Source organism: Epinephelus moara, chromosome 18, assembly GCF_006386435.1.
Source record: "Epinephelus moara isolate mb chromosome 18, YSFRI_EMoa_1.0, whole genome shotgun sequence".
Taxonomy (NCBI): Eukaryota; Metazoa; Chordata; class Actinopteri; order Perciformes; family Serranidae; genus Epinephelus; species Epinephelus moara.
In genome coordinates this window covers 35,648,200-35,667,236 of record NC_065523.1, presented here as the reverse complement: position 1 = coordinate 35,667,236, position 19,037 = coordinate 35,648,200, and the positions used below count along the sequence as shown (strand labels likewise).

General features: G+C 43.2%; 1 protein-coding gene across 1 annotated transcript; it reads right to left on the bottom strand.

The window, feature by feature from the left end:
• Window positions 1–321: 321 nt before the first annotated feature.
• On the bottom strand, window positions 322–18,578 carry ldlra (low density lipoprotein receptor a). The gene is made up of 18 exons (XM_050069213.1): window positions 18,334–18,578; window positions 12,968–13,093; window positions 12,720–12,842; window positions 12,179–12,559; window positions 11,967–12,089; window positions 10,964–11,086; window positions 10,704–10,823; window positions 10,383–10,508; window positions 8,853–9,024; window positions 8,547–8,774; window positions 7,484–7,602; window positions 7,234–7,373; window positions 6,928–7,069; window positions 6,367–6,504; window positions 5,938–6,234; window positions 4,532–4,609; window positions 4,253–4,416; window positions 322–4,134 (listed from the first exon to the last, which is right to left on the bottom strand). The coding sequence occupies exons 1-18, from the start codon at window positions 18,416–18,418 to the stop codon at window positions 4,078–4,080; spliced, it is 2,742 nt and encodes a 913-aa protein (XP_049925170.1). The 5' UTR covers window positions 18,419–18,578; the 3' UTR covers window positions 322–4,077.
• Window positions 18,579–19,037: the final 459 nt, after the last annotated feature.

The following is a 19,037-nucleotide window of genomic DNA, read 5'->3' as shown; positions in this document are numbered from 1 at the left end:
GGATAAACGGTTGAAATACTCAGCTAAAAGTAACGGATAAACTGCTGAAATAGTTAGCTAAAAGTAGTTGATAAACAGATGAAATAGGTAGCTAAAGTATTAAGTTGACATGTTTAGCTGAAAGTAACTGATAAAAGTTTTTAACACACAGCTTCTGCCACTCTAGGTAGACTACTAATTCAACTTGACAAAAAGGCCTAAACATTAACAATCAAATGGTATGTAGAAAAAACCCTGTAACATTATCCACATTTACAAGATCAATGTGCGAAAGTAGCCAAAAGTCATAAGTCTATAAGAATGGAACCCAGACGGTAGTGATTCTATAATAAATAGAAGCATTTATTTATGTACAGCAAATGTTTAAAGTTTACAACAAAGTCTAAAACAGTGACATTATTACCAAAAAACAGTAAAGAACCAATATTTACATTTATGAACATTATATTTACATGCTTAATCTGCACTGTTAGTTGGTGAATGTGAAATGACATTATGTACAGCTTGACTAGACACTTGTGTTTTCTTTCTAAAAGCCTCACAACAGTCATTAACCTAACTCAATACAACGTCTTTGTTAGGTGTTACCTCACCTGAAAGTAACACTGCAACATCCCTCAGACAATTAACTGTAAACAGGAAGACACACTGATTTTATACATATCCACTGAGTTCAATAGCACCAACATGAACATGTGAGCAAAATATGTAATTAAAAAGGCACACATTTGTCAGCAATACAAATAAAGGAGCTCAAAGCAACTTGTGTTTTTAAAACCATGATGGGGCACATGGTTCTTTTTCAGGAATGTGGGAGGCAAGTTTTGGTCCTGGGGGAGGATGTAAATATACAGGTCACGTGCCATGGTACAGAGAATTAGACATGGCCCCACTGGTCACATGTGGTTGCATCAAAGCCTCTCAGTCTTTGAGGAATGCACCGGTCCCCCCAAGAGGGGCGTAGGGGAGGAAAATTTAGGGGTGGCTCCCCAGTGCTCAGACAGCCAATCACAAATCAAGAGAATGGAGCTGGATAAGGGTTCAGAGAAACTAAGGAACAAAAGACAGCTGCTGAAGAACCTTATGTTGTTACCATATGGTGATATGTGAAATCTGAAGGCTATTACAGAGCGCAGTATAAATCAAGGCACAGTGAGTATTATTAGAGGTCAGCTACAGCAGTGTGTTTAGGACCTTTTGGGTCAGCCTGGTTTCACCAAAATAAGTGAAATGACGACAACCTCTTAAAGTTTTAGAGTGTAGGATTTAGGGGAATGTATTGGAAGAAATGGAATATAATAAGTGTATTTTCTTTAGTGCATATACACCTGAAAATAAGAGTCTTTGTGTTTTTGTTACCCTAGAGTGAGCTGTTTATGTCTACATAGGGAGTGAGTCTTCGTGAGAGATTATATTAATAATGAGATACCGGATTTTGAGGAGGAGAACTCTACGGATAATTCGACTCCAGAAAAACCTCCTGAGCGATGTACACTGACGGTATTCTAATTGTAATCTGCAATCTTCAAAAACTGAAACGAAATTCCTGGTTAAACATCATCATGCAACCCTATATGTAGTGTAAAAAGCGAGAAAGTCAAACAAACATATGACTTTCAGCCAGGAGACCGCAGTTTGTGTCCTGTTTGAAACCCGAAGTTAACATTTACTTATCTTAACAATACGTACTTGTGTCACGTGACATTACATGACATACTTACGCCTCATACTTAACAAACATACCAATTTTAACCAAAAACACAATCTTTTTCTAAGCGTGACGAAGAGTTTTTCCCCCTAAACCTAACCAAGTAGTTTTGTTCCTTCAACCTAATGAAACATTAATCGCATGTTTAAAACTGCGACCATTCCCCTACATAATTTTAACACATTATATACCACCCCCATGTAATGGGGTGATACGAGGACGTGGTCATTTCACATATTTCTGCAAGATCAGGTTGCTTCTGGTGGTTTTTTGTGCTTCACGACTGAGGCAATGACTGGTACTGAACTCATAACGACACACATATCATTAAGACTTATTGAGGTCACACTGGTTAAACTGCCACATGCAGAATTCCTGTCAGTATTACATTCAGCCACTGTACACTCAACTTTAAATCTGCTCTGGTGTTAGTGTTTGTCTTGGGATAAAAGTCAACAACAAAGAGAAATGTCGGTAGTAAGTACAGAACTGGAGACATAAGGAGATTAGCTTACTTTAGCTTAGCTTAGCTTAGCATATATACTAGAAACAGGGCAAACAGCTAGCCTGGTTCTGTCCAAATGTAATTAAATCCACCAACAAGCATGTCTAAAGCTCACTTATTAGGTGAACATTATTTTTTGTTGTTGCTACATGCAGAAAGTGAAGCTTAAAAGCAATGAGTATTAGCGCTAAGGTGAGCGCCTCCTGGCTCCAGCTTCATCACAATCAAAGAAATAGTATAACATAATGGGAAATATGCATCTTTGCTTTCCTGTCGAGAGTTAAATGAGATGATTGATACCACTGTCATATCTGATAAATATGTGGATGGAGCCAGCGGCTGGTTAGCTTAGCTTAGCTTAGCACAAAGAGTGGAAACAAGGGTTAGCTTGCCTAGCTCTGTCCAAATGTGATCAAATATGTCCACCGACATCTCTAAAGCTCACAAATAATCAAACAAAACAAAAATAAAACACCTATCACAAAAGTGTGAGAACTACCAAATTCTCACAATGCTAGCTGTTTCCCCTGTTTCCAGTCTTTGAGCTAAGCGTAGCGTAGCGTCTGGAGATGGTGGTGGCCTTTTATTTACCGTACAGATATGAAAGTGGCCAAAAAACAAAGCAAATAAGGTTTGATAATGTTCCACAAACAGACAAAAATTATATTTACAACATGTGTGTGAATTAAAACACGTTACAGCAGAGATACTCAACTTGCTTTGCCCTGGTGCCACGTTTGCAAAATGGCAGGAGGATTGCATTTTTAATGAACAAACAATAATTAATATATAAATAATTTTTCATTCATTAAATCATTATCTGTAACCGTCTGTAAGGGTCGCGGGGGGGCTGTCCCAACCTGCATGTCCTTGGACTGTGGAAGGAAGACAGAAGGGCCCCAACCAGTGGGTTCAAGTCTGGAACCCTCCTGCTGTGAGGTGACAGTGCTAACCACTGTACCACCCTGTCACCTTAAATAATAATCATTATTATAATAATTATTAAAATAAGGGATCCTCCAGTTGCAATTGTTTTAAATGCACAAGCTCTATTTTGATGCTTTTTTGTGCACTCTGGCACCTTATTTTACATTAAAAGTACAAAAAAATCCCAGTGTGAATCGATTTGTTTTCTTCTCCAATTAAAAAACAGTCAGCGGGCCACCCAGCACCCTGTTGAGGGCCGCAAGTTGAGTATCTCTGCATTAGAGGGAATTCCTATTTATAAGTTGTATTAAATGAGCTCAGTTAAACTGATGCATGAAAAACGAGACATTATGAAGCCTCAACAACTCCTACATTTACATGCACAAAATATAACTTTTTCCCACCCAATCTGAAAAATACAATATTCCTACTAAGCTGTGGCTAATAAAAATGAATATTCGATTCATTTTCCCGTTAACATGCAGCCGTGCATACTCTGATTAATGTTCCCTAACATGTCCTGTACCACTTCAAACGCTGTTTACATGACCCGAATCAAATCCGGAAACTGTAATATACAAAATAAAAGTAGAATATTAGTGTGCATGTAAACATAGCAGCTATATCATCAGCATCACAGTTAGGATAGCGAGTAAAAAAAAAAAAAAAAAAGTTGGATTAAAGAACCCATCATCTGCTGATTTGGTAAGATCTGGTGAGAAATGGATTGTCAACTTGATGGAAAAAAAATGTGCAACCTGAAAATACGTTTGACCCTGGTTTTCCCACTGCAGAGCGCTTGTTCGTCTGTGAGGATATAGTGGTTCTGATATTGGCTTTGACTTCCATATCTTTGTGCTGTGTGAGGTAAATATACAAACGGACGTCCAAGGTAGTTTATCATCGAGGCTTTTCTTTCCACTCTGTGCAACGTGTCTCAGTTTTCTGTGAAGGCCGGGTTGTCTGCCTCTTCATCCAAGCTCACGATTTGTCTCTGATGGGACAGCAAATAAAAGGATGTCAGAGATAATATATACTGTGGCCTGTGTGTGCTGATCACAATAAAGTGTACTAAATTCAGGCCGAACTCTAAGCTGTCAAAGTAGACTCACTTTTGGGTAGGAGAAACCATCAGGGCTGTGGCTCCTCCAAATGTGCACTTGGTCCTCTGTGGTTTTCTGATAAACAGGGTTGTCAAAGTGAATTGTGTTGGTGTTCTTCAGCCTGTAGTTCCTCCATAGCAGCACGCCACCAACAGCCACCAGACAGACAATCGCTACATGAGGCAGACACGGGGAGAGAGATGATGAGACATGATGCTTTTATTATTTCAGATAATTTCTATATTCTGTGAAGAAGCCGCCTTTGCAGCAGCTGCCACAGCGACTCACCCAGAGGTAGAGCAATATACAGAGCGATCGGGGTGGGCGAGGCAGCGTCGGGTATAGCAGCAAATTCATGTCGGATATCTGCAGAGAGGCAAACACATGAAGAGAAGTTAATGATACATGAAGCCGGCCTGCACTGTATATACATGTGTGCCAGAGCTGAGAGCAATGCACTCAAACAAAACAAACTTTGTCTGCCAGTTTGACCTTTAAGGGTTAGTTCCGATGTTTGACGTAGGTTTGTGCGGGTACCTGTTGGTCAGTGTATTGAATACAGCAGATGGAAGTCCGTACGCCCCCAGTTTGGAGAAGCAGTAGGAGTGGCAACGCAAAAGCTAAGCAGTCCACTGCGAATCCAAACTAACCCTTCTAAACGCCAAAGTCACACAATAAAACAAACAAAATAAGTGATCGAGGCAGCAGCAGACCAGCAGCTCCTGTGTTCAGCGACGTTAAATGCACTGCACTTGTATAGCACCTTTCTAGCCTTCTAACCCCTTAAAGCACTTTTACACTACATGTCACATTCACCCATTCACACACTGGTGGTCGAGGCTACCACACAAGGTGCCACCTGCTACTCAGTAAGCATCCACACGCACTTCCACACCGATGGCGCAGCCATTGGAAGCAATTTGGGGTTCAGTATCTTGCCCAAGGATACTTTGACAAATGGACTGGAGGAGCCAGAGATCAAAACGCCAATCTTCTGATTAGTGATGACCCGCTCTACCTCTGAGACATAGCTGCCCCAAGTTCAAGGACATCTTCGGCAATTTTTGACTTGGACCCTATTTCCTGATGTTAAGAGGGATAGCTGCAGCCAGCTGCCGCACAGCTGTACGTCCATTTAAAGTGGTTATGTTTGCCACAGACAAGCTCAGATTATTATTTTAAGTGTCTGAAGTGTCTCTTTACCTTCTGCTTGATTTTTGAAATCAGCTAAAAAATCATCCGTTACTAGAATTGAGCCGAGTACCCGGATAAAACAAGTAGCCAGTACAGATTATGTACTTTTTACGAGTCTCCATACACGTGATAAACTCGTGTTCAATCTTTTAATCTTGTGATCAAAAAAAATCTGAAGCTCAATCCAAAGCTTGTTTTGTGAATAGCTTTCTAATAAATGATAAATAAAGCAATGTCTGATCAACCCTATCAATTCCATATCCATATCAAAGGCTCAAACAGCTTCTGGTTAGGTCCAACAAGTCAAATCTCGTGAGACAGCAGTACATTGCTCAGCTTCTATGTCAGTACTCCAGCCTGCTTCTCCAAACTGGGGGCGTGCTGACCCCCATCGACTGAAGGTAACACACTGACTATGGATAAGCACCTCATTCAACCCCACTTCAAAAAATCTGAACTTTAATAATCGTAATAATGCCAAACACATTGATGGTACTTGCCTGATGAAGTGACTGGAGTCTCTGTGGTGGTCTGGAGAATTTTGGGGTTCACTGGACGGGGTGACGGGGTCTTTGGTTCAGGCGTGGTGGTTCTTACAGGAGGCTTGGTGGTGCGTGGCGCTGGCCTGGCCGCAGTGGTGGTGATTACAACGGGCACTGTGGTGGTGCGGACCTGGGGTGTAGGTGTGGTGTGGACCTGGGGTGTAGGTGTGGTGCTGGCTGGTACTGTTGGCCGAGGAGGGGGAGGGTTGGTAGCAGGGACTTGAGGCAGCACGGGAGCTGCAGGTGTTGGCACAGCTGGTGAAGAACAAAAACAGAGGGGGAAGGGTGAGAGCCAGAAATAGGACCGCTTGAACATTGCGAATAGTCATAGATCATTTTAAGATATTACACTACTACAGTATAATCTGTCTTTGATCCTTTACACACCAGGCACACATGTCCTCATATCCCTGGCTAACATCATGTTGTCTGGACAGACACAGGTGTATTTGGGGGGGTGTCTGCCCACTTGAGGAGCTGCCAGGCACAAGAATTCACAGCCGGATACCTGGCACCAGTCCCTTCCTGCAACGTAAAAAACAATGAAATTTGACTTTAGTTTAAGTGTTTAACATGTTTTCAAGCCATTATCAACATTATCATACAAATGCAACTGTTTGACTTAAGGACCTAAGCATGCAATACTATGGACATTTCTGGCTGCTGCTTTTAAATTATGCGATACTTTACCAAAGACATTACTGAGCATTGGAATAATAATACCAGTAAATGAATAGGATCAAAACTTAAAATTTATTGCAGGTGTTAGGTGGCTGCTATGTAGCTGTGGTCAGGGAGGAACCTCTGTCAAATTGGCAGTGAATGAAAACATTTGGCCAACGTTCAGTATTTAATAAAAAGGACAAACATAATCTGATATGCAAACAAAGAACCTGAGTCAACAGGCGTCTGATTTCTCAATCAGTCTGGGGCAGCGGTGTCTCTTACCAGTGGGTTGTTTGAGGTTATGGTAGAGAATAATGTCTTCTGGCGATGACAAGTGCTCTGCCAGTGGTGTGATGTCACCACCCGTCAGCCTGTTTGCACTGAGGATTGCACTGTTACTGACATCTGTCCAGAACACTTTTTCCTAGAAGCACAAAGAACAACCAGGCTTAGTATTTCAGAGACTGGGCACTGAGTCACAGCGGTGAGAAATACTACTGTTTACACGTGTGGTGAGGAGGCATGTTGTATCTCACAGTCGGCTCTGGGTTGATGTGTAACAGAGCTTATCAGGAGGGAAACGTGTACCTCAAACACAGTGAGGCCAAGCGGGTGAGCCAGCCTGTGCTCGTCAATGATGAGGGTGCGTCGACCACCGCCCTGCACGTCGATACTGGAGAGGGTGTGCAGCTTGGAGTCCACCCAGTAGAGCCGCTGGTTCAGCAGGTCTGGGGAGGAAGTAGACGAGAGAGGGGGGTCAACAGGTCTGACCACTGGCATTCACTGGATAGATAAAAAATGACACCATGAAACCAGAGACATGAATGTTAGAGTTTACCGAGTGTGATTCCATTGGGCCACTCAATGTTGTCGGTGACCAGAGCGCTGCGGTCGACTCCATTAAAACCTCCCTTCTCAATTTTAGCGGGAGTCCCCCAGTCAGTCCAGTACATGAAGCTGGGAGGACAGAGATGTGTCAATAAAACATTGAAATCAATACCTTCCTTTAGAAAAGTCAAGTTGTTTAAATCACACTCTATAGGACTTTGCAAAGTCTGTTGATCTTGCAGAGCCACGATTTTCAAGACTACAACTAGATTGCTTTTGAGATTATTTCCCATCCTGCTTCTGGTGGAAAATATTACACCAAACTCCCTTTAAGAAATATGGCATTTTAAAAATTCCTTGCATATCTGCAAAAACACGTAACTCAAGACACAGATAAAAGATAAAAAGATAAAAGGCATCAAATGTTGACAGTATTTTTGTCAATTCGGCATCAATATAATCCATGAAGATTAACTGTATTTCCATACAAGCTTTATATTTTAGATTTTATCACTACCACCCTGCGTAGGTTAGCTGTGCCGTTTAAGTAGGACAACAGAGTGGAAATGAGAGATGAACTGTTTAAAAAATTAAGATTCCTCACTAAAATAAGTGCTGGATAGAGCCTGAACGCTTCACAATGTGAATCAATGCATCCACCTGTTTAGAGGCAACGATAACTAGCTGCTAACTGCTAATAGCTAACTTAACGAGCTCTCCTCCTGCCGATTTCATTTCTCTCCACATCCACTCAGTAATGTAGTGGTAGTTCAGTGGGCACCAGAGAGCTTTTGTCATTTTCTCATGGTAAAGATACAGCGTAATTCAAGGTTCACGTGCAGTCGGGTAACTCGCCCTAGTCTCAAGTTAACAAAAGCACAATGATTCTTATTTTCAGGTGATTATACACAAAGAAAACATACTTATCTTAATATATCTGTTTATTTATCCTGAGTAGATTTCACAATATTTAACAACGTTGGCGCATATTTCCCTCCTATCGTGCAGCTTTAATGGAGAGTGTATGAAGATTTTCTGCATCACTGTACTTGTATTAGTATTGTTAGACTTACTTGCTGTGGGGGTCCACCACAATAGCGCGGGGTTTAGACAAGTCTTGGTTGAAGAGAGTTTTGCGCCGGCTACCGTCAGCGGTTACCACGGAGATGGTGCTGCGGATGCTGTCAGTCCAGTACAAGTTACCATGGATCCAGTCAAAAGCGATGCCTTCAGGAGCATCGATGCCACTGCCAATCACTACGCTGTGATGAGTGGGGTCATCGGCCGAGTCCATCTGAGCTCTGGGATGAAAGCGAAGAGTCAAGCAGGAGTAAAAGAAACAAAAACACTGCTTTGATTCTGATTTCGTTCTCGCTCACCTGTAAATCTTCTTCTGGGAGATGTCGGACCAGTAGATCTCTTTGGCGGCCATGTTCATGTCGAGGGCCACGACGTTCTTCAGGCGGGGGATCACTCTGGTGTACTCACTTTTGTCCAACGTCATCTTTCTGACCTCATGACGGTTGGTGAAGAAAAGGTAGGCTATCGTACCTGAAAAAACAGAGTTTGTAGGTTATTTATTTTTTATAAGTACATTTTTTTTATGAATGTTTGTTTATTGTCAAACTGAAATTTGAATTATTTATTTTTCTAAGCAGTTATATATCCTCATATAATTTTCACTTGTGTACTTGTTCGGACAAAAATTGTGATAACCAAGAGAGGTAATTTAAGTTTTATTTATCTTCCTGCTGTGAAAGCGAAAAATGCGAACTAAACTACATGTTGGTTTCTCCCATAAGTCCAATGTTGTAATTGGACAGATGTCTTAATTCCTCTAACCCTATCAAAGTCTTCTATCAACATTTGCAGGCTTTACAGGTCTGTGACATGTAGTCCAGTCCAGTTGCCAGAAGAGAATGTTGGCATTGTACATTTCTGCAAACCATGAGTTTGTTAGAGTGGTACGTTTCATACGTATCATATCAACATTTCTAAACTGACGTAGTATATGAGCTGACTTTGTCACTGTGAGGTGGAGGGGATGGTGGATGGCATGTCACCTAGGCAAAATGCCAGTCAAGCTGCAGACCACTGTTCGAGGCCAACAAACAACAAAACAGGTTGTTTTTTCTCTGAGACATCGCTGCATTTCTAAAAAGGAATGTGCCAACCAAACTTGGTATTTGTAAGGCCAAAAAACAAGATGACATTGCCTGACCATAACCAATATTTCTTCTAACGAATTAGCACCCAATTAATTAGTGCCCCTACCTGTCAGGTTAGGTTTGGGGAAAAAATTACAGTTGGATGTTGTCACGTTACATACCTAACGTAACATGATGATGTACACAGTTCACACACACAGTTCTGAACACTGGTCTCCTGGGGGAAAGTCCTGTGTTTGTTTGACCGTCTACCAGCACAACTTACCTCCTAACACGGATGTTTGCTTTTACCTTACTACTTCCTTCTTTACTCCCATTAGCATACTGGTCACGAACATACAATGCCAACAATTATTCTGGCAATTGGGATATCCAACTAGCAGTGCACCATGGAAGCTGACGGCTTGGCTTCTAACAATGCCAACTCTCAAATGTCTGTTAACTGTTATGAAACACCCAATCTGTGGCCTGAAACCATGTATACTGTTTCCACAAGTAAGTCCATAAACAGATCTATCTTCTTTTGAAAAATGATTCAAAACAATTGCAACAAAATGTGAAGAATTTAAATTTCAGTAACAGCCTCAACCAGACTGATCCACACTAGTAGGGTTTAATGAGGGAGTTACATTCATTATCTATATAAACATAAAATGATTCATGTTCATGTATCAGTATCTGTGTCTGTTGCATAATAAATCAGGAGACACTGTGGAAAGAACACAGAGAGCTTGTGTTTACCGATGGCCTTGCAGGCTTTGGTTGCCGGGTCGACTTGGTAACCCTCCTCACACTGGCATTTGTAACTGCCCATCTGGTTGATGCAGATCTGGCTGCAGGTGTCAGGGTTGGCACACTCGTCAATATCTGATACAAAGAAGAGGGCAAAAAAAGAAATTAAACATGACTGTGATGAAACAGGATGGTGAGTCATCGTGTTCATAGGAATTGCGGGAACCTTTTGAATCTGGCAACACAAGCGGTGACATGGCAGAGGTTGCGTCAGAGTAAACAGATTGCACCATCATTTGTTAATCTGACTGAAGCGTGGGAAGCTGTTACCTTCACAGCGCTTCGTGTCAACCAAGCGATACCCAGTAGGACACAAGCACTCGTAGCCGATCCTCAGGTCTTTGCAGATATGAGAGCAGCCGCCGTTGTTGTACAGACACTCGTTGGAGCCTGCAGGGGGAAGAAGGAGAGGTTCACCATCTTTCTTTTTCTGAGGACATGCAACATTCTCCAGCTGCAGACACCCTCATTAGATACACAACAGTGGTAATTAAAGCAGACAGTTATGGATGAGAGGTTTCTGTACTCACCACACTGCCTCAGAGGCTCATCCGACCAATCCCTGCAATCACGCTTCCTGTCACACACCTTCTCCATGCTGATGCACTCCCCACTTCGGCATTTGAATCTAGTTGGGGGCTCGCAGTGGGTCGCTGTGGAAAAGAGATACAGTTAAGCCTGGATTTGGGCGTTGCGGCCCTGACTTTGTTTTGTTTCGTCCTTCGCTGTGCGTCGTACCACACTGGGAGCATTTCAGAAGCAAAGCACCTGATCTTGTAGGCTTGCTGATTTGTTGATTTGGTCGTTTTGCCTTGATAATTGTGCTTCTACCATGAGTCTACAGGCTATGTACTTCGTTTTTTTGTCTGTTTTAAATGCTTTTATCATTGTTATTTCCTACTTTGTTGTCCTGTGGCCTACAGACAGATGTAATGCCTTTTAAAGTCCACTTATTTCCCTTTAATCTTGCTGCTGTGATCTGTAGCAGTATAACAGTTTCCCATGAAGACTGGTTTTTGTTTGGTAATTTTGCACGTGGGGGTGTTTATCAAACTTCAGGTTGTTTATCAGGGACTTCCTCTCAACTGAAGCTGCCAAGATATACTTCTTCTCAATGGTCGTCTCCCACATCACATACTGTCTGATAAGTTGGTCACTCCACAGCAATGAAACCACTGAATCATCACATAAACAAGCACTAAAAACACTAGACAAGAGTCCAGTTATGAGTGATATGGATCAAAGATTTAAAATAAATTCATCTTAATAACATATTCATATCTATATTTGCATTTATATGTATATTTACAGGGTTTTATTTTGAAATTTGACCGGACTCTGCCGTTCAACTTCCTACCTGGCTTGATTTGCTCTGTGTAACTGCATCACAACTCAGTCAAAACTACACTACACGTGCATTTTTGCGGCTTCGATGCCAAACCGAAGTCGCACCTGATAGAATCCAGGGGTTACAAACACAGGTAATTATCTGTAAGCAACCAGGACAAGAAGGGTAGTGGAGGAGAAACATACCGTTGACGCAGCCAATTTCATCACTCATGTCCCTGCAGTTGTACTGATGGTTGCACTGGAGGCTGCCGTGGATGCAGGTGCCATCACCGCACTCAAACTCATCAGGACGGCAGGTGGTGCGAGCTGGAAGGACGCAACAGGTAAATATTTGAGTACAAGAGATGACGACATGTGATCAAGAGAAAAAGAAGAACTCTGTAATCAGTACTCACCACAGTTGGCTTCGTCCGACCGATCATGGCAGTCAGCTCCTCCATCACACTTCCAGCTGCTGTGGATGCACTCTCCACTGCCACAGTGGAACTCCAGCGACGAGCACTGATGAGTGGGAGCGGTGTTGGGCGCCTTCGTACCACAGTTCTGGGGCCACTCGTCCGAGCCGTCTGCGCAGTCAGTGTCGCCGTCGCAGGCCCACAGGCGGGGGACACAAACGGTGTTGTTGCACTGGAAGGACGTGGGGCTGCAGGTGACGCGTGGGCAGGAGGCCTCGTCGCTGCCATCATCACAGTCCGCCTCGTCGTCACACACGAAGGAAGACGACACGCACTGGCCGTTCCTGCAGCGGAACTCGGTGTTTGTGCACTGCCTTGGTGCTAAAAGAGAGGAGGCGGAGAGTGATGAAAACCAGGGACACTTCAGAGCAGGGAAGAAGAACAAGAGAAGGAAGCTGAGAGCAATGTAAGAAGATAAATCACTTATGATTTAGGAAACAGTCAGACAGATGTGTGGGCCTGTCGCAGCCTGTCAGCTCACCACAGCTGTCTTCATCAGCTCCGTTCTCACAGTCAGCTTTTCCATCACAGCGCCAGGTGCTTGGTATACACTGGTTAAGGCGGTCCGCGCAGCTGAACTCTGTCGGTCTGCATGTTTTGGACACTGGAAGTGAAAAACACAGACAACTGTAACTGAGACTACACAATCATCACACTGAGGGATTGTGGGATCGACAAAGCAAAGCAAGAACAAGTCCACTCTCATGTTGACTGCCACGTGATACTCACTGCAGGTACCAGGAAGTTCATCAGTGCCGTCTCCGCAGTCGTCTGTGCCGTCACACACCCATCGCGCCGTGATACATTTCCCATTCCCACACTGGAACTGCCTGGCTCCACATGTTGTCAATGCATCTACGACAGACAGATATAAACACACAGTTCAGCTAAAAGGGCCGATGTTTTGGTTATCATCTATCAGCGGCCGATACAGGAAGACTCTGTAAACACAGACGTGGCTGCAGATGAAAAGAGGCCACATGGAATAATATCTCTGCAGAGCTCTATTAAACAATGTTACAGGCACGCTAGAGGAGGACAAGAACTGTACTGACTATCACACCAATTAACACAAATTCAACCATCCATCCGTTTTCGTCCACTTATCCAGGGCCGGGGCTACAGAAGCAGCAGGCCAAGCAAAGCACCCCAGATGTTCCTCTCCCCAGCAATGCTGTCCAGCTCCTCCTGGAGGACCCAAAGGTGTTCCAAGGCCAGATGAGATATATAATCCCTCCAGCGTGTCCTGTGTCTGCCCCAGGGCCTCCTACCTACCTCCTACAACTAATCCTGTTGAATCCTGCACCTTTTACTTAAATCGCTGCAAAATTTCTGCAACTTTGACCAGTCACTGTAGTTTCCTGTGAGTTCCACCAATCACAGCAGTCACCCGCAACCTCACCAAACTTACTTCCTTGTCTCTGGTTGTGGAGTTACAGACATGTGCAACATGAAAGTCTCAAATTTACCGACAAAAATTACTGCTAAAGACTGCGCAAGGTAAGTCCCTGATGTTCTGCGTGAAAGCTAAGGCAAACTGTTTTGCACCATGTGCACAAACGGCATCGACTGACGAACACTTTTCTACCACAAACACACCCAGAGAATGTCTGAAACACTTCGACAACAGATACGACAAATCACCACGACAGAAGCTGTTGAATCCAGATCTGTTGCACATGCTGAAAGAATCGAGGTGAGTTAGATTAAATATACGTGGTCAAAAACTCAGAACAAGCTGCCTTCAATTTTTAATTAGTTATATAAAAACAAAATGGCAGCTATGTTTGCAATTTTCACTTGGATCCACAATTTCATTGCAAAAAAACGCCCCAAAACGTCGAAACATGAATCGTAATTCTTTAGAAATGCTGCTGTGAAATTATGCATTTTAGGCGTGGAAGGACAGTGAGGTGGGCTCTCTTAAGCCTTACAGCTTTCCTCGTATGCGCGTGGAAGGGCAGAGGGGCCCCAGAACAGAGCCATGCCGCCAAATACAGTATAATACTGTGAATGGAAATAAAGTTTTCTTTGACTGAAGTGTTTGTGACTGAAATAATAATTCTGTAATACTGTGAAACTGTGGCATTTTCCACCGTTGCAACCCTAGTCCCTACAAACTTTCATGGTAATCCATCCAGTAACTGTTCAGGCATTTCAGTCAGGACAAAGCAGTGGACCAACTAACGGACAGACTGACAATGGTGGGCGTAAAAACATTTTATTTATCTTTATTTTTTTAAGAGCAGATAGAGCAATGCCTCGTGTGACAAGACAAATGTAATCTAAAAAACTTCACTCATTTGCCAGAGAAGTTGTTACTCGGGTGCATTTCTGGGTTCATTATATGGGCGGGGCCGCGTCTTCACCAATGTCAAAGACGGTAATAAATATGCCGCCAGAGGAGATAGAGGCTTGGAGTTACAGTATACACTCAGGCATTATACACACACACATGTGCCTGTTGGGACTTGTTTAACTAGGGCAGATAAATGGTTAAACATGAGTCAAACTGGGATACTTACTGTATGTGCGCCTGCCTTTATCAGCCTTTATCAGGGAGCTGCTGCTGATACGGCAAATTCATAACACACAATAGAAATCTCATTTCTGCCGGCAGAATCATTTGGAATGAGTTTAAAGACATGGCGGCGGCGCCCTCCCCGCCCCCCACCTTTAATGGACCCAATGAAGCCACTGAACCAGACGGAGCAATTAGACCGTACATCAGAGAGGCACCACTACATGAAACAGCACTGGAGGCCATTCCTCCCTCCGGCCCCGGGGGCTCAAAACCCTGGATGGCCACCTGTTTCTTAAATGGGGCAGAGGGAGGTGTTTAGTGTCAATCAAAGCCTGATACAATAAGAGCTTTCTACAAGAAAATACAGTCTCATTAAGTATTTACATTTTCATAAGTTTGTGTCCTTTAAAAATGGATGAGGGAAAGACAAAACGTAAATTATGCATCGCTGTGAATGTTCTGACAGCTCAGTAAATCATAACAGCTTCCTGGTGAGGTCAAACACCTGGTGCCATCGGTCACAGTTGATGCTTTAGTTAAGCAAAGAGAGGCTTTATGTCTTCTGCAGATTTTGCCACTGTAGTAGTGCTCTGTATCGGTGGTTCCCAACTGGTTGATCATGGTTCAAAAGTAGGTCACTGGTCCACTCTGAATGGACCGCAAGTGACTCGCAATCGTATCAAGCTAGTAAAGCAGACTATTTTTAAGTACTGGGAATTTCTAGCTCAGAGCTTTTATTTTGAAATGCTGTTTCACGATGTAAAGTTAGCGACTACCTGACAGTTACATGACAGTGACAGCAAACTAGTATGATGGTGATTATATTAAACTGTGTGGACCTTGAGCTAATGAAGAGAGAGAAATCTGGACCCTGTGTCTGGACCAGTTGGGAACCACTGATGTAGCAGATACGTTGAAACTTTACGTATCAACAACGCAGTGGTTAACATGTGGTTAAGTTCATGCATAAAGCACTTGGTTATGGTGAGGAACAGATTAGTCAATAATGTGAAATCAGACTTTCAGCCTGTCTATCTTTTATATTTTGCCCCTTGTTGCTTCTTTTATGATATTGGCATGACATTAGCAGGTACTGCTAATTGCTACGAATTGTCTGTGAGTTGCATCTGTTTACGTAAATGCCATCAACAACTGATGACATATCAGGGTCTTGAAGGGTTGTCGGAAAGACTTCAACCACTACTTGGGATGCACGGTAATATCTGTACGTCATTGATATCGGCCAATATTGGCTTTAAAGTGAACTATCAGAATCGGCCAACATGCTTTTTCTTACTTTGCTCGATGAATCAATCTTGGATACATTGAGAAGTATTGTATTTCATGTCATGCACAATATGATGCTAATTATACTACAGAAGAGACTTGACGATCACTAACATTAGGTGAGGAAAAAAGTGGATATATTGGTATTGGTCATTGGCCAAATAAGTTATGAGTCGGCATATCGGCAAAAAAAATCCAATATTGTTAATCCCTAGTAAAAACCTCCTGAACGTCTGGATCTGGAAGCTATCAGAGAAAAAAGGTGAGCACACATTAGCAGGAGCTGGGCTAACTCATCTGAGACAAGCCACACAGCATCCGAGAAATACTTATTTGTTACTGCTTTATTCAGTGTTTTTACCGATTTGAATCATCAATGTTTTCGTTTTAGAGAGGAAGAGACATCTGTGGATAATTCAGCTCTTGGTAGAAAACTCCTGTACATCTGGATCTTAAGTTATCACAGAAAAAAGTGAGCACACATTAGCAGGTACTGCTAATCGCTAGGAATCGCAATCGTCCATGTTTTACTATCTCCATCAAATAAATGGCAAATGTCACTGTGAATTGCATCTGTTTACGCAAATGCCATCAACAACTAATGACATATCAGGGTCTCGAAGGGTTGTCCCATTTCATAGCTGAAGATTTCAACCGCTACCTCTTGTATCTCTGTCCTGAGGGGCAAGGTGGTGCTCGAAAACTAAGGGTAGGTGTAAAAATACTGGGATCAGGCCCACGTGTTTGCATTCATTCAGGTGTAGCGGCTGTTAAGCAGATCTACTACCAACTGTTAACCCAATCATATCTTTATGACTTCATGTGAAAGGGTGTGCATCGCTGACCTTGCCATAAAGATAATAATCCGTTTCATGTTGACAGACCTGGTCTTATCAGAGGGATATCCTTGTGGAAAACACAGACAAAAAAATCACTCAAATGTTCCGACTTTAAAGATTTCAAACTTTCCCCTTCATATTCCCTGAACACAACGACACGTCACCCCAAAGTTCACGCTGGTTATTTACTCAATGGGCTCAGTTGAGTTCAATCCTTGAACTGGACTAAATGGCAGCGTTATTGATTGAGCACAGATCCAGGCCGGCGAAACAACAACCGTGCTCATGTTTGTTGCCCAATTCTGACGCCTGGGTGTGTTTAATTGATCGGCCCTTAAGCGAGGACTAAATATCTAAGAACAATATCTCCTATCAGGTGGTCAGAAAGTCGAACCCAAAGAGAGATTAAAAACTTTAAGGGCTCACTTTGAGATCACGAGTCTCTCCTCAGATTAACTCTCTGGTCCAACACGTGTGGGAGGCAACCATTTCACAACATGGGGGGACGGGACACGTTTCAGTACTACACATGTCTCTGGGACTGGTGTGGAGATGCAGATGGATGACAACCAGTTCCAACATGTTTCACCACACAGACACACCATTTCCCAGAACTCTGGGAACAGGTCTGACGGTGACTTCACCCCAACCAAAACTCAAGGAAGGAATGCTGGCTGGAGACAGTGTGTGTGTTTGTATTGGAGGGTGAGTCGGAGGGGTTCATCGCCACAATGTGGGGCGTTTCAGGTACAACATGATGGGGGATAAAGGGACTCTTGCAAACAGGCTGGATGTTGCATCATGTAGGGTGAATACATTAATGCTGGTGAAACCCCCCAAAGCAGCCCCCTGTATAGATTTTTTTCCCCCACAGTTATTTAAATGCAAGTGGCGCCAACTCTCACATTATGAATGGCAAAAACCGGCTTTTCAGAAACCCCGCTTGACATCTTTGCACAGACTGTATTCACACTGCTCAAAGCTCATTGGCTGCAGGAGCTGAGCGCCACTGAATGAAAAGCACAAAACATGCAGCTCATTCAAAAGCGGCACGGATAAAAAAAATATATACAAAATGTGCAACTTTAAGCTATTAAAAAATGCATGATGAGTGATGAATACAGGGTGAAATTATGGGATGTTATGAGGCTGCATCAGGGTGAAACTCTCATTGTGGCAGCGGAGAGATTTGACCTACATTCTGCGAATAATTGCGCCCTCCCCCCATCACCTTGCATCCGGTGCTGTCAGAGGAGTGGGCAATTTAAACCCACACACACTGAACGCTGACTGAAAATCATATTTATAACGTTATATTAACATATATTTGAATCAAACAACATCAAAGTGAAGCTCAGGAGTGTTTTTACCTTTCTTTAACACAGCTGCCAGCTCACAGATGGAGCTAATTAACGATTTAATTAGGACAAATGGAGTGAACTTACTTGTCTGCAGGATGGAGCAGAGGAGAAACAACAATGACGCAAAGCGCGACCGTCCCATGATTTTCAGCCGCACTGGGAGATGCATGCACACTGGAGCCTGCTGTGATGATGATGATGGTGATGATGATGATGGGAGCTGGTGTTATGAGGCTGTCAGTAACGTGGCTGCTGTTTGACACCAGTACAATGAAGGCTGTCCTGTTGGAGATGCTCCTGAGGAGGGATGCTCCGCACACTGTACTGTTTGACAACAACATCAGACCCATTTCAATGTGGTCCAGCGGTGGGTGGGGCCCAGAGGGGCCCGAGAGGGGGAAGGCGGGATCTGGAGTGGTGTGATTTCTGAGGCAAACAGCCCCAACAATTGGGGGCGGAGCTCAGTGTGGAGATGGATCCACGATGAGGTTAACCCTTTCAGAGAGGCACTGGAGACGCGCACAGACGCACAGACTGTGTTTGGATACACGTGTTCAGTTTACTTCTCCAGAGGTCAACACTAACCTCACCAAGACATGGTTAACAGGGGCGTAGACAGAGGTCTGGGAGACCAGGATGAGAGTTAGTCAGGGGCCCCACAAGGAGAATTAAGGTCAAGGTTGGGGGGGAGGGGTGATTGAGAATCAAAACAAAAATATTCTGAGAAACAAAAGTGAAGGTCATCTAATTTGGCACACATTTATCAGTAATAGCTTTTTTATTGTTAT